The 16,577-nt window shown below is 43.6% G+C and overlaps 1 protein-coding gene across 4 annotated transcripts in view; it reads left to right on the forward strand.

Moving 5' to 3' along the window:
* The window catches only part of LOC137368770 (uncharacterized), a 244,694-nt gene that overhangs the window by 178,187 nt on the left and 49,930 nt on the right, over nt 1-16,577 (forward strand). For all 4 annotated transcript variants that reach the window (XM_068028966.1, XM_068028968.1, XM_068028967.1 and 1 more), the window contains 2 exons: nt 11,462-11,626; nt 13,042-13,275. In XM_068028966.1, coding sequence (XP_067885067.1) covers nt 11,462-11,626; nt 13,042-13,275 — 399 coding nt within the window. The remainder of the gene's footprint in view (nt 1-11,461; nt 11,627-13,041; nt 13,276-16,577) is intronic.

A 16,577-nucleotide genomic window follows, 5' to 3' on the forward strand; every position in this document is an offset into this window, starting at 1 on the left:
AATCAATATTAGGGAAGTTAAAATCACCTACTATTACAACCCTATAATTCCTACACCTATCTGTGATTTCCCTACATCTACGCTCCTCCAATTCCCTCTGACTATTGGGGGGCCTATAGTATAATCCCATCAAAGTGATCACCCCTTTCTTATTTCTAAGTTCTACCCATATGGCCTCGCTGGATGTTCCCCCTGGGATATCCTCTCTAAGTACTGCTGTGATGTCCTCTCTAATCAATAGTGCAACTCCCCCTCCTCTCTTACCTCCACCTCTGTCACGCTGGAAGGATCTGTACCCCGGAACATTGAGCTGCCAGTCCTGCTCATCCCTCAACCACGTTTCCATAATAGCTATAATATCACAATCCCATGTACTGATCCATGCTCTGAGTTCATCTGCCTTACCTGTAAGGCTTCTTGCATTAAAGTAAATGCAGTTTAGCCTACCAGACGTTCCACGCTCCCTGTCCTGCCCTTGCCTGGCCTGCCTACTGGACTTGCTTGCTTTAATCTCTACATTTGCCTCAACTATCTCATCTGAGGGACTACTACTTTGGGTCCCACGCCCCCTGCAAGACTAGTTTAAACCCTCCCGAGTAGTACTAGCAAACCTCCCCGCAAGGATATTGGTCCCCCTCCAGTTTAGATGCAACCCGTCCTTCTTGTACAGGTCAACTCTGCACCAGAAGAGATCCCAATGATCCATGTAGCTGAAGCCCTCCCGCCTGCACCAGCTCTTCAGCCATGCATTCATTTGCCTTATCCTCCTATTCCTACCCTCAGTAGCACGTGGCACAGGGAGTAATCCTGAGATTACAACCCTAGAGGTCCTGCTTTTTAACCTTCTGCCTAACTCCCTATATTCACTTTGCAGGACCTCATCTCTTTTCCTGCCTCTGTCGTTAGTACCAATATGGACCAAGACCTCTGGCTGCTCACCCTCCCCTTTCAGAATGTCCTGCAGCCGCTCCGAGACATCCTTGACCCTAGTACCAGGGAGGCAACATACCACCCTGGAGTCTCATTTGTGGCCACAGAAACTCCTATCTGCATCCCTTACGATAGAATCCCCTATCACTATAGCTCTTCCAACTCTTTTTCTCCCCTGCTGTGCAGCAGAGGCCTCCGTGGTGCCAAGAACTTGGCTGTTGCTGCTTTCCCCTGGGAGGTCATCCCCCCCCAACAGTATCTTAAGCGGTATATCTGTTTGAGAGGAGGATGGCCACAGGGGATTCCTGCACTACCTGCCTGCGCCTACTACTCCATCTGGTGGTCACCTATCTCTTTTCTGCCTGTGCAGCGATTACCTGCGGTGTGACCACCTCACTAAACATGCTATCCATGCCTTCCTCAGCCTCGCGGATTTTCCGCAGTGAATCCACCTGCAGCTCTAGCTCCGTAATGCGGGTAGCCAGTAGCTGGTTACACTTCCTGCACACATGGTCATCAGGCATACTTCCAGTATCCCTGATTTCCCACATTGCGCAGGAGGAGCATATCACGGGGCTGAGCTCTCCTGCCCTGACTTACCCTTAGATTAATTAGTTACTCTCCTCTAGAGAGTGAGTCAGGGGAATTAATCATGGGTAACAAGGAAATAGCGCAAGCATTGAATAGGTATTTTGTATCAGTCTTCACTATCGAAGAAACAAAAAAATCCCAAAGATACTTGAAAAACAAAAGATAAAAGGGAAGGAAGAACTTAAAACAATCATAATCATCAGGGAAAAGGTCCTGGGAAAGCTATTAGAGTTAAAGACTGACAAGTCCCCTGGACCTGATGGTCTGCATCCGAGTGTCTTAAAAGAAGTGGGTGCAGAGATAATAGAGGCTTTAGTTTAGAGTTTAGAGAGATACAGCACTGAAACAGGCCCTCCGGCCCACCAAGTCTGTGCCGACCATCAACCACCCATTTATACTAATCCTACACTAATTCCATATTCCTACCACATCCCCACCTGTCCCTATATTTCCCTACCACCTGCCTATACTAGGGACAATTTATAATGGCCAATTTACCTATCAACCTGCAAGTCTTTGGCATGTGGGAGGAAACCGGAGCACCCGGAGGAAACCCACACAGACACAGGGAGAACTTGCAAACTCCACACAGGCAGTACCCAGAATTGAACCCGGGTCGCTGGAGCTGTGAGGCTGCGGTGCTAACCACTGCGCCACTGTGCCGCCATTCCAAAACTCCCTAGATTCTGGAAAGGTCCCAGTAGATTGGAAAATAGCTAATTTAACACCTTTATTCAAGAAAGGAGGGAGACAGAAAGCAGGAAACTATAGGCCAGTTAGCTTAACATCTGTCAGAGGGAAAATGCTGGAGTTCATTATTAAAGAGGCTATTGCAGGACATTTAGAAAATCATAATGCGATCAGGCAGAGTGAACGTGGTTTTGTGAAAGGGAAATCATGTTTAACTAATTTATTAGAGTTCATTGAGGAATTAACAAGCAATGTAGATGAAAGGGGAACCTGTAGATGTGGTGGACTTGAATTTCCAAAAGACATTTGATAAGGTTCCACATCAAAAGTTACTGCACAAAAGGAGAGTTCACAGTGTAGGGGGTAACATATTAGCCTGGATAAAGGACTGCTTAGCTAACAGGAAGCAAAGAGTAGGAATAAATGGATCATTTTTCGGGTTGGCAAGCTGAAACTGATGGGATTAGTGCTGGGGCCTCAACTATTCAGAATCAATATTAATGACTTGAATGAAGGGACCGAATGTATGGTTGCTAAATTTACAGTTGAGGCAAAGATAAATTGGAAGATAAGTTGTGAAGAGGACATAAAGAATCTGCAAAGGGATATATAGATAGGTTAAGTGAGTGGGCAAAAAATTGGCAGATGGTGTATAAGGTGGAAAAATGTGAACTTGAACACTTTGGCAGGAAGAATAGAAAAGCAATATATTATTTAAATGGAGAGAGACTGCAGAACTCTGCAGTACAAAAGGATCTGGGTGTCCTGGTGCATGAATCACAAAGGTTGGTATCCAGATACAGCAAGTGATTAGGAAGGCAAATGGAGTATTGGTGTTTATTGCAACGGGAATCGAGGGAAGTGTTGCTACAGCTGTACAGGGCCTTAGTGAGACCACATCTGGAGTACTGTGTACAGTTTTAGTCTCCTTACTTAAGAAAGGATATAATTGCATTAGAAGAAGTTCAGAGAAAGTTCACTTGACTGATTTATGGGAGGAAGGGGTTATCTTATGAGTTGAACAGGCTGGGCCTATACCCATTGGAATTTAGAAGAATGAGAGGTGATCATATTGAAACATATAAGATCCTGAGGGAACTTGATAGGGTGGATGCTGGAAGGATGTTTCCCCTTTTGGGCGAGACTCGAACTAGGGGACACAATTTAAAAATAAGGGGTCTCCCATTTAAGATGGAGATGAGGAGAAATTTTTTCTATGAGCGAGTCATTAGACTGTGGAATTCACTTCCTCAGAGAGCAGTAGTGGCTAGGTCATTGAATATATTCAAAGCTGAGTTAGACAGATTCTTTATAGACAAGGGAGTCAAGTGTTATGGTGGGCAGACAGGAAAGTAGAGTTGAGGCCACATTCAGCTCAGCTGTGATCTTATCAAATGGTGACCTGGCTCGAAGGGCCGAATGGTCTACTCTTGCTCCTAATTTGTATGTTTGTATGTTATTTCACATAAAACTGAGTATTAAGAAATAAAAAGTTTCTTTTGGGGACAAATTAATTTAACATTGACAAAACCTGTCAGCCCAACAACACTGTTATTTTAACTTGGGATAATTGTGAAATGATAAAATGTTAGATGCAAGACAAACAAAATGTGTTAATGCCTGCAGTCTAGTGGGAATATTTCATTACTGTATTCAAGATATTCTGAGAATATTGTACTGGACTGTAAAGTTCCTCCAGGGCTCATGAATGAAACAGAATGGTAACTCATGGGATGTGTAAAAGTGAATGAGAGGAATTGATTGAGGATAGGGGATTGGAACTGGGATTTGGAAATATCACCAGGACGCAGTTCAATGGAACATACCAATTTGGTATTCATGTACGTTCTAGTAGGGTGTAGATGAGACAAATAAATTGATCATTTTCTTTTGGAAATATTTGTACCCTTGTCGATGAACGTTTTAAGAAAATCACATTTGATAGTCTGGCCACTACCCGAGACATCGGGTCCATGGAAGGAGAGATAAGGAAAGAGTTTCAGACAGACACTTCACTTGATTGTTTGAGAGGATAACCTGAAAGTCCAAGAATGGCTTGTATCTGATGGCACATGTGGAATGACATTGGAACACCGGTGTGAGTGTGCAGATGTGATTTGTCATGTGTGAAGTAACCAACATGCGGAAATGCATGGAGAACCTGCACTGAAAAACAGGTTTCATGCATGCTCAGCTATTTGATAACAGAACAACATGAAAAGGTTCATGTGGCCAGTAGAGTGAGACAAATATTTTTAATCATCAAGGCATTGACACATACTCCATCGAGAAACTAACTTTAAAATAAAGAGAATAGAATCAAACACACTATTCACAGTCAGAGGGAATAACATTAAACAAAAAGGGATACAGAATTTGAATTGGGATAGTTGAAGATTAGGAAGAAATAGTATTTAGTAGGAACTATCCACATGTTGGATATGGGTGAAGAGAGAGCTGGAGAATCTTCTAGTCCATTGTTACGGTGAAGTGAGGAGGGGTCAATCCCTCTGACTCTGAATAGTGTGTTTCATTCTATCCTCTGCAGCTGCAGCCATGTTTTCAGTCCAGTAGGAGTTTAAAATTAATGTTCCATATGACAAAATTAATATGCCTCACTTTGGCGGGTGTGGTTTTCCTCAGAACTGCAAGAGAAGATGTTCACTCCCCCTCCAGGACTAATACAGGAAGTATATAGCCCGTGTTAGAGTGCAAATCGCTGCCTGTGTTTACTGCTTTAATTTGAGCAAAACTTAATAAACTTGTTCTGACTTTGTCTCAATAGTTTCACAACTGAACTTTTTGTCACATCTGAAACTGTTGTGAGTAAGGGGTTAACTCCTTACAGTTTACAGATCACAGCTTACTGACGCTGCCTCACCCGCTGGCTTCCCAGTGAAGCCGACACTCCTTGTCACCTCCTTTCACCAGCAAAGCCCTGAAGCCCCGTGGTTCCTGTGCGCCATTAGTTAAATCCAAAATAGAGAATAAGATTGCTGTCGATTGGATCTTATTTATTTTATTTTATTTAGAGATACAGCACTGAAACAGGCCCTTCAGCCCACCGAGTCTGTGCCAACCATCAACCACCCATTTATACTAATCCTACATTAATCCCATATTCTTACCACATCCCCACAATTCCCCTACCACCTACCTATACTAGGGGCAATTTACAATGGCCAATTTACCTATCAACCTGCAAGTCTTTGGCTGTGGGAGGAAACCGGAGCACCCAGCAAAAACCCACGCAGTCACAAGGAGAACTTGCAAACTCCACACAGGCAGTACCCAGAATTGAACCCGGGTCACTGGAGCTGTGAGGCTGCAGTGCTAACCACTGCGCCACTGTGTTGCCCATCTTAACTACCTTAATTACCTTCCCGCCTTGTGGGTGTATGAGTTTTGCTCTCCAAGTTGGCTACTGATAGTGAAATCTGGAAGGGACGTGATGACCTTGAACTTCCTGTCCAATATCTTCCGTCCCTATTTTATGTCCCACCCTCCCTCTGTTCCTGTCTCAAATGGTCCCCGATAATTCAGCCCCATATTACAAAAAGGATATAGAAGCACTGGAGAAAGTGCACAAAAACATTTACAAGTTCTAAGAGGATACAACAATCAGTAAAGGCTAATAAAAACAAGAAATGCTGGAACCACTCAGCAGGTCTGGCAGCATCTGTGGAAAAAGAAGCAGAGTTAACGTTTCGGGTCAGTGACCCTTCTTCGGAACGTTAACGTCACTGACCCGAAACGTTAACTCTGCTTCTCTTTCCACAGATGCTGCCAGACCTGCTGAGTGGTTCCAGCATTTCTTGTTTTTATTTCAGATTTCCAGCATCCGTAGTATTTTGCTTAAATCAGTAAAGGCTAAACAGGCTGGGTCTCTTTTCTCTGAGAGATGACTTCATTGAGGTTTTTAAGATTCTGAAAGGGTTTGAGAATGTAGACGTGGAGAAAATATTTCTACTCATTGGGGAGGCCAAAACTAGGGGTCATACAAATAAGATAGGCATCAATAAATCCAATAAGAATGTTCCAGTCAGCTGAGGAGGGGTTGAAGGGCTCCATTCTTTTTCCTCTCCTTGTTTGTCCATAACAGATTTATTTCTTTTATGTGGATAAACTGGCCAATTCAGTGAGTCTTTACTTTTTTACCTGCCATTATCATAAGAAGAGCCAATCGGACAGGTTTTTACATTGCCATGGACGGGCCCAGGAGAACTCCAGACGATGAGTAGCCAGAAGGATGTGATGGAAAACGCATTGCCCTCTCACCACTCCTCTCTCTTGCAGGATGTGAACAAGAACGGTCAGCTACCAAACCTGAGAGACAACCCTCCACCTCTGAGGAGGTGGAGACCTCACAGAGTGCACCGTCACATCATTTCCTTGCACCCTCCACCAGCGCAATGACTTCCACGTCGGTGGGTAGTCGTGCGCAATTAGTAACAGGGTCATAGTCTGGTGAGCGCAGCGTCCAAGCAGCTGATGATGGCAGTGACAGCCAAGGTCACTCACACTCAGAGGACTGTGGGAGGGCACCATAATACTCACCTTCAAGCTGATGACATGCTCCTGGAGTCATCAACAAGGTAGCAGATGCTGGAGCTGTAGTGCAAGATGTGGGAACATCTGGCAGAGCTTCCAGAGGCGATACATACCCACACTCAGATGACAGATGAGCCCATCCAGGCCATGAGTGCAGCCATGTGTCTGGCTTGAGTATGCATGGCTTCCTCCATTGAGAGACTGGCGACCCTCATGGAGAGCCACATCCAGCGTACCGCCCAGTGGATGCCTGAGATGTGCACTGACCTGCATTCCATCTCCATCTCTATGAGTTCTGTGGAGGAAGGCTGGCCGAGAGGGGGACGAGATGCCTGCAGCCAACAAACTGCTCAGGTGAGCAAGGAGGGCAAAGTGTACCCTGAAAGGCTGTCGATAGCAACTGGGGGTTCCTTTCAGGGTGCTCCTGATGTGCATGGTGGCTCCTCAGCCATTCTGATGGTGACACCAGTGGCTCTAGAAGATGCAGAGACAGAAGTGGCAATACGCTGGGGCTGTCAAAGGCCTCAGGCTACCAGAGTATGACACACCAAAGTCATCGAAGGCCACAGAGTAGAACGGTCAGCACCCTGCCTCCATCTCAGGGACAGCGCAGGGGGAGCACCATGTAGGAGCACCCACAAGCACATGAAAAAGTCCATCTAGCTGCACTTGGGTTTCATGGGTTTATATTTTTATATTAGATGTGTTTGTGTCATAAATGAATTCTGCGATGGTGTACCACTAAAAGAATCCTTTACCTTTCTTTAAGTCATTCACTTTAATTAATTTCACTTCATGTAAGCCATTTCAGACACTTCAATATAAAAGATACTCTATAAATGCAAGTATTTTACAAGTTTTTTTCAATATGTTATGTCCTTTGAAATTTGCTGGAAGTAAATGAAGGTTTTGAATATTGATGTTACATACCAGTCACCTCACTGTAGATTACACCCAGCCCAACTGCATAATGATGCATTCTAAGCTATTTCGAAACAATGTGCCATATCTATGATATGAAACTAAAGTTAGTATCTGGAGGGGAGTCAAACAGCACCAATGTAACCTTGCGACAAAGTGAGAGTCCTTATAGAAGTTTCCATTAGTGTATATTGTCTGGCTGTGTAGCAACCACACAATTACAAAGGCTGTTTCTAAACGGCCTCAGAAACTGCAACCTTTCTTTGAGTTAAAATCAAATTTAATCAACATGACAGAAGCTACTGTGCCAAGAGGATTACTCATGGCTTTTGTGTTGGCATTCTGCAAATCTCAGGGTGAGTTTATTTTTAATTCATTCCTTTGTTTGGGGTAAAATTATTTAATTATAGAGAGCACCAATGACTGAATCAGATACAAGTCAACATTCAGTATATTAACTTCGGTGAATATTCCTGTAATCGGAGTATCTACTGTGAATATTTGTGCATTCAGATGTTAAAGACACTAGATAAATGCAGGTTGTTATTGTGTTACATGAGTCAGTTTTACAATCCGTACAGGGATCCTGAAATTCTTATTCAGTAATACTATCAGTTAGAAATTGCAGTACTTATGCAACACTTCCCTTAAAAGTTTGTTATCAACATTGGTCTAATTTTAATGACTTGATCTATTTCGGCTCAGTTAAAGTAATAGCATTCCCATAAAATAAGCTGCTGTGTGCCACTCCTTCTTTTTTCTTCTTTTGGGCCTCCTTATCTCGAGAGACAATGGATACGCGCCTGGAGGTGGTCAGTGTGCCACTATGCTATGCATAATGGCATTTTCTGATCAGGATTTTAACAATCTCACCTGTCTGAAATTATTTTCACGGAACAACATCCTGTGTGATTTCATATATAATGCAATTTACAATGCAAGTACCAGAATTCTACAGAAAAATCTGAGGGGAACCAATACAAATGCTGACCTGTGAGTGGATCTGAGTGATAGCAAAACACTTGATGCAACAGATCACTTGTTTGCGTTGTGAATTTGTTATGTGTAAAGCGGATTGTTTCAGTGATGAATATTCAAAAGTGTTTCCAATTTAATGTTGCAGTAATTCTTTTAAGCTTTAATGTGTTTTCCAGTCAAGGTATCCAAGTGAGTTTATGTGTTGCATTCCATACCGGACAAACCCAGTCTCCGCTGACATTCATGCATTCTGACAGCTACTTCTAATCTGCTTGTCAGATGCAAAAGCAAATTGAGGCAAAGATCCTTGGGCCAAAGAAGAAACAGAAAGTGGAAAAAAATAATCGTGCTTGCCATTGTTTATTAAGTGCTAAAATTTTAACATGGATTTATACATAAAAGGACATTATTTACCTATTGTTCATTTCCATTGATAACTGGTTGTTTTACTACTAGCTAGAGTGTCAGTTTCCTTCAGTAGATAGACTGTGGGTCAGAAGGTGGGTATAAACCCTCATTCAATGAGAACACTATCTACTTATTTCTTCCAATCTCAACTCTATTTTTTCTCCCCTTATCCATTCTCTTCTGACCTGCATCCGCAACTCTTCCCATACCTGTCACCACTTTAACAGTTTCCAGTTTTTATTTATTTATTTAGAGATACAGCACTGAAACAGGCCCTTTGGCCCACCGAGTCTGTGCCGACCATCAACCACCCATTTATACTAATCCTACACTAATCCCATATTCCTAACACATCCCCACCTGTCCCTCTATTCCCCTACCACCTCCCTATACTGGGGGCAATTTTTAATGGCCAATTTACCTATGGTGGTGGGAGGAAACCGGAGTACCCGGCGAAAACCCATGCAGACACAGGGAGAACTTGCAAACTCCACACAGGCAGTACCCGGAATAGAACCCGGGTCGCTGGAGCTGTGAGGCTGCGGTGCTAACCTGACCCGAACCGTCTCCTTTTCACTGTGGACGTTCAATCTCTCTACATGTCCAGCCCCACCAGGATAGCCTGAGGACCTTCCGTTTCTTCCTTGAATGGAGGCCCAAACTGTTCCCATCCACCACCACCACCTTCCTCAACCTGGACGAAGTTGACCTCACATTGAACAATTCTTCCTTTCACTCACTCACTTCCTCCAAATAAAAAGTGTCACTCTGGGAAACCGTATAGGTCCTAGCCATGCCTGCCTTTGATAGGATACCTGGAACAATCTTTGTTCTGGTCCTACTCTGGTCCTCTCCCTCACTTTTTTCTCTGGCTCATTGATGACTGTACCAATGCCGCTTCTTGCTCTCACCCTGAACTGAAAATTTCATCAACGTTACTTCAAATTTCCATGTCTCCTTTGCCTTTACGTGGTCCATCTCTGGCTCCTCCTTCCCGTGAACAACTTCTCTATCTCTGTTTCTGGGGATAGGCTGTCAATCACTACAAACATTCTGATTCCTCCAACAACATTGACCATACTTCCTCCCTACCTTCCATTCTCCCAGTTTCTCCATCTCCGATGCATCTGTTCTGATGATGCCATGTTCCACATAGGTGTTTCCGATATCTGTTTCTTTGTTCTCAACGAAGGACTCCCCTTCAATGTTTGACAGGGCCCTCGGCCATGTCTCTCCCATTTCCCTCACCTCAGCCATCACTCCTTCCCCTGTCTTCTAGAATGACAATAGGGCTCTTCCTGTCCTCACCACCAGCCTCCACATTCATTCTCTGCCATTTCTGCCACCCTCAATGTCATGCCACAACTAGACACATCTTCCCCTCCCCTTCCCTTCCATCAACACATTGGTCCACTCTTCCATTACCCCCAACAACCCCTCCCATTCCCATAGCACCTTTCCATGCAACCATAGGAGATGCGACACGTGCCCTTTTACCTCCTCCCCTCCCACCACCCAGAACCCCAAACACTCCTTCCAGGTGAAGCAGCGATTTACTTGTGCTTCTTTTAGTTTGATATATGGGAATTAGTGCACACGATGCAGTCTCCTCTACATTGAGGAGACTAATTGCAGATTGAGTGATCGCTTTGTTGAACACCTGCATCGAAGTGTGACCCTAAGCTTCCAGTTGCTTTCCATTTTAATTCCTCATTGCACGCCCATTCTGTCCTTGGCCTCCCATTAAAGTCGAATGAAGCTTGAGAAACAACAGCTCAACTTGCAATTAGGTAATTCACAGCCTTCCGGATTTAGCCCTGAGTTCAATAATTTCAGATCATAACAATTGTTCCCATTATTTCAGACAGTGGGTGCTGTTAATGATTCTGCTATTCCCATCTACAGCTCTTCTAGACCCATCTTTTGTTTCTCTACTTTTCCCCTTTGGCTTTGCACCCTTTTGTGTTTTGAGATGCTTCTGAAAGACATATAAAAGCTCTCTAGAAATGCAAGCCTGTACTTCCTTTCTGTCTTTGGAATGCATTACCATCTTCCAGCAGTTATTTAAAAGAAGTACTGTGAAAAACACTGGGTGATCTCCTGATCCCATTAAATTAGCCATGCCCAATGCAAGTGCAGATTGGAGTTAGTGCCACAATATTTTATCCCCAGTTATCCAACTGGCTAAACCTATGAACACAGCCGTCTGCTGGGAGGGCGTGATTGCAGAATCACCCCTAATGTAGGAATTGTTCCAATGTATATTTATGAAACTAGATCACCTTTTTTTTGTTCAACCTGTGCTGTACTGGATTGACAGTATATATTCCACATCATTTGATGGTTCATGAGATTTAATACATTCCTGACCACTAAATTCCTCTCTTTGCAGACAATACTGCAACTCAAATGGCCATGTTTGAAGAAACAAGTACTCTCTCAACAGTGCACATTTTAATTAAAAACAACAGATCTGAATCTTCTCATGTGAATGTGCGTAATACCAGCTTAGGCCATTCAGAGGCAGTAACAACATTTGCCAATAAAACTCAGCACGGTATGTATTTCAGTGACATTAAAAAAACCCTAAAAAATGAGCTTTGTTCTTCAAATAAGTATTGTCTGGAACTTGCACCTTTCTCCTGTTTCTCCCTATTTTCCTTTACGCCCTTTCTGAGCTCATCTTGTTCATGAAACATGCTTGTTAATTGTAGAGCAATTGAGTATTTAATTGTGTTCAGATGGTTGGCATTAACTGGGGATTCACGTGTGCTCCTATATATAGGAGCAGACTGAAAACTGTGGTTGTTGGGTTTGGAGGTGCATATTTGTAATGTGTGTCTCTGTGAATAATAGCTTATATGTGTGCAGAGATTAAGCTCCAGTTCTATCCTTCACTACCTGGTTATCTGGTTTAAAACAACACCTCCCTCTCTCTCGACCCTACTCCCACTAAACTGCTGACTACCCAACTTCCCTTCCTGGCCTCCATGCTAGCTGATGTTGTAAATGGTTCCATCTCCTCAGGTATTGTTTCATTTCTGTTCAAAGCTGTCATCATCACCCTTTCCTCAAAAAACACACACTTGACCCTCTATCCTTGGAAATTACTGCCTCACCTACCTTTGCAAAGTTCTTGAACCTGTTGTTGCCTTTCAAAACTGTGCCCATCTGACTGCATGTTTGAACCTCTCCAATCAGGTTTATGTATGTAAATGGGCCAAATCAAAGAGCAACAAAATTAGATCCTATGTGAGATTGAACATGGTACACTATCCTTCCTTATATTTCTTGGCCTGACTATACTTCTATCCCTGCCAATATGTTATCCCCTATACCATAAGCTTTTATTTTCTGCAATAACATTGATCTGGCACCTTATCAAATACCTTCTGGAAATCTAAGTACAATACATCCACCAGTACCCCTTTATCCACAGCACATGTAACTCCCTCAAAGAACTCCAATAAATTAGTGAAACATGATTTCCCTTTCACAAAACCATGTTGACTCTGCTTGATTACCTTGAATTTTTCTAAATGTCCTGCTATAACATCTTTAATAAAAGCTTCTAACATTTTCCCTGAGACAGATGTTAAGCTAACTGGCCTGTAGTTTCCTGCTTTCTGTCTCCCTCTTAAACTTGCTAATTGTCCAGTGGTAAAACAATAAAACTCTAAAACTGCATCACTGCGCTCTAAAGTTTAAATGCTAACATAAACCAAAGACAACCCTGCTACTTCATTGGAAAAATTATGTTGCATGCCTGTTGTTGTATTCTGAAAGAAAAGCATTTCAAAGTATTTATTTTCAGGTGTTCTTATTTAAGCACCATTTCTGCAAGAGTTCCCTACACTTCATGTACACTCTGTATCAGTGAATGTTATTAGAAAGCTGTTAAAATCTTCAGGTGCTCTTGGAAAGGTAGCTTTAATTTTCAGCCAGTTGCTAAGTTTCTCTCTGTTCTCTCAGCTATCACCCAGACTCCACTTCACTCCTACTTGCTATCACAGTCAACAGTTCATGAGACTCTGAGGTCATCTGAAGGAACCAACACAGTAATTGCTGAAGTCAACAAGGAATCTAACAACCCACGTGAGATTCTTGCCTCCCAACTAGTGACGGCTGGTCCAAAACTTGGCAATTCTTTGACAGATACAGCTGGAACAATGCCAACGCTAACACCTGCTATTGTGGGTAATACATGTACGTAGATATGGCTTATGAATGACAGGTATAAGTTATTCCAAGAATCTGATAACCAAAATACTGTAGTAAAAGGGAGGCTACTAATCAGAGCTAAGTTGGAATTCAAGACTTCACTGACATTTATACTCTTACTTTCCATAAAGATCAGTTCTGTCAATCTGACCTAGAAAATACAGAGAAGATAGACTAAACAGCTAAATATAGGGAGAAAGAGAGCACAAAATTCTTTCCCACATTGTTCAAGTGCTCCTGTGGGAGAATCCTAAGGCGTTTTATAAGTATATTAAGGGCAAGAGGATAACCAGGGAAAGAGTAGGGCCCATTAGGGACCAAAGTGGCAAACTGTGTGTGGAGCCGGAGGACATAGGTGAGGTTTCAAATGATTATTTTTCATCTGTGTTCACTATGGAGAAGGACAATGTAGGTGTAGAGATCAGGGAGGGGGATTGTGATATACTTGAACATATTAGCATTAAAAGGGAGAAAGTATTTGCTGTTTTAGCGGACTTCAAAGTGGATAAATTCCCAGACCCAGGTGAGATGTATCCTAGGCTGTTATGTGAGGCAAGGGAGGAGACAGCAGAGGCTCTGACACAAATTTTCAAATTCTGTCTGGCCACAGGAGAGGTACCAGAGGATTGGAGGACAACGAATGTGGTACCATTATTCAAGAAGGGTAGCAGGGATAAACCAGGTAATTATAGGTTGGTGAGTCTAACATCAGTGGTAGGGAAACTATTGGAAAAAAACTCTGAGGGACAGGATTAATCTCCAGTTGGAGAGGCAGCATGGCTTTGTCAGGGGGAGATCATGTCTAATTAACTTGATTGAAATTTTCGAGGAGGTGACAAGATGAGTAGATGAAGGTAAAGCAGTTGATGTAGTCTACATGGACTTCAGTAAGGCTTTTAATAAGGTCCGACATGGGAGATTGGTTAAAAAGGTAAGAGCCCATGGGATCCAGGGCAATTTGGCAAATTGGATCCAAAGTTGACTTAGTGGCAGGAGGCAGAGGGTGATGGTCGAGGGTTGTTTTTGTGAGTGGAAGCCTGTGGCCAGTGGTGTACCACAGGGATCGGTGATGGGACCCTTGCTGTTTGTAGTGTTCATTAATGATTTATTTATTTTATTTAGAGATACAGCACTGAAACAGGCCCTTCGGCCCACCGAGTCTGTGCCGACCAACAACCACCCATTTATACTAACCCTACGTCAATCCCATATTCCCGACCACATCCCCACCAATCTCCTACCACCTACCTACACTAGGGGCAATTTACAATGGCCAATTTACCGATTAACCTGCAAGTCTTTGGCTGTGGGAGGAAACTGGAGCACCCAGCGGAAACCCACACGGTCACAGGGAGAACTTGCAAATTCCGCACAGGCAGTACCCAGAACTGAACCCGGGTCGCTGGAGCTGTGAGGCTGCGGTACTAACCACTGCGCCACTGTGCTGTGTGAATATAAGAGGTATGATCAGTAAGTTCGCAGATGACATGAAAATTGGTGGTGTCATAAATTGTCAGGAGGAAAGCCTTAGATTACAGGATGATATAGATGGACTGGTAAGATGGGCGGAGCAGCGGCAAATGGAATTTAATCCTGAGGAGTGTGAGGTGATGCATTTTGGGAGGACTAACAAGGCAAGGGAATATACAATGGATGGTAGGACCCTAGGAAGTACAGAGGGTCAGAGGGCCCTTGGTGTACTTATCCAGAGATCACTGAAGGCAGCAGCACAGGTAGATAAGGTGGTTAGGAAGGCATATGGGATACTTACCTTTATTAGCCGAGGCATAGAATATAAGAGCAGGGAGGATATGATGGAGCTATATAAAACGCTAGTTAGGCCACAGCTGGAGTACTGTGTACAGTTCTGGGCACCACACTATAGGAAGGATGTGATTGCACTGGAGAGGGTGCAGAGGAGATTCACCAGGATGTTGCCTGGGCTGGAGCATTTCAGCTATGAAGAGAGACTGAAAAGGCTAGGGTTGTTTTCCTTAGAGCAGAGAAGGCTGAGTGGGGACCTGATTGAAGTATACAAAATTATGAGGGGCATAGATAGGATAGATAGGAAGAAACTTTTTCCCTTAGCGGAGGGGCCAATAACCAGGGGGCATAGATTTAAGGTAAGGGGCAAAAGGTTTAGAGGGGATTTGAGGAGAAACTTTTTCACCCAGAGGGCGGTTGGAATCTGGAACACACTGCCTGAAGAAGTGGTAGAGGCAGGAACCCTCACAACATTTAAGAAGTATTTAGATGAGCACTTGAAATGCCATAGCATACAAGGCTATGGGCCAAGTGCAGGAAAATGGGATTAGAATAGTTAGGTGCTTGATGGCTGGCACAGACACGATGGGCCAAAGGCCCTGTTTCTGTGCTGTATATCTCTATGACTCTAAAACAAACAAGGAATGACAGCAGCATTGTCTATTAAAATCACCATGATTACCTTTCCTCACAGGGAAAACAATTGTTCCCTAATTCACTTACAAACTGCACTTTCAAAATCACAAATGACTTGGTCTTTCGTTTACCACAACAATTCTGCAGCTACCGATCTTCTGAACCACACCCTCACCTTCGATGACCTCATCCCCATTAAGACCATCACTCCTTCTCACCATGACCATCCCCTCTTATCTCTGCTCCCTTCAGCCCAAGGGACACACACTTGAACAGATATAGCGGACAGCTGGTTTCACCATTCAATGTCAGATCTGGCTGGACCACATAAAGCAGCATCAGTTTCTGCTCTCACCTACAAAAACTGCTCACTGTTCCAGGATCATCGTGGAATACAAATATAACCCACAGCTTCTTTTCTCTACTGAAAACTGCCTTCTTAAAACCCTTTCCCCAGTCTACTTCACCCTCGCCTCCAACAACAAGTGCTGGGAGCTCATGATTTCTTTATCACCACGATGGGCGGCACAGTGGCGCAGTGGTTAGCACCGCAGCCTCACAGCTCCAGGGACCCGGGTTCAATTCTGGGTGCTGCCTGTGTGGAGTTTGCAAGTTCTCCCTGTGTCTGCGTGGGTTTTCTCCGGGTGCTCAGGTTTCCTCCCACAACCCAAAAGACTTGCAGGTTGATAGGTAAATTGGCCATTATAAATTGCCCCTCGTATCGGTAGGTGGTAGGGAAATATAGGCACAGGTGGGGATGCGGTAGGAATATGGGATTAGTGTAGGATTAGTATAAAATGGGTGGTTGTTGGTCGGCACAGACTTGGTGGGCCGAAGGACCTGTTTCAGTGCTGTATCTCTAAACAAAAGACTGAAACTATCTGCTC

Source organism: Heterodontus francisci, chromosome 4 (genome assembly GCF_036365525.1).
Source record: "Heterodontus francisci isolate sHetFra1 chromosome 4, sHetFra1.hap1, whole genome shotgun sequence".
NCBI lineage: Eukaryota > Metazoa > Chordata > Chondrichthyes > Heterodontiformes > Heterodontidae > Heterodontus > Heterodontus francisci.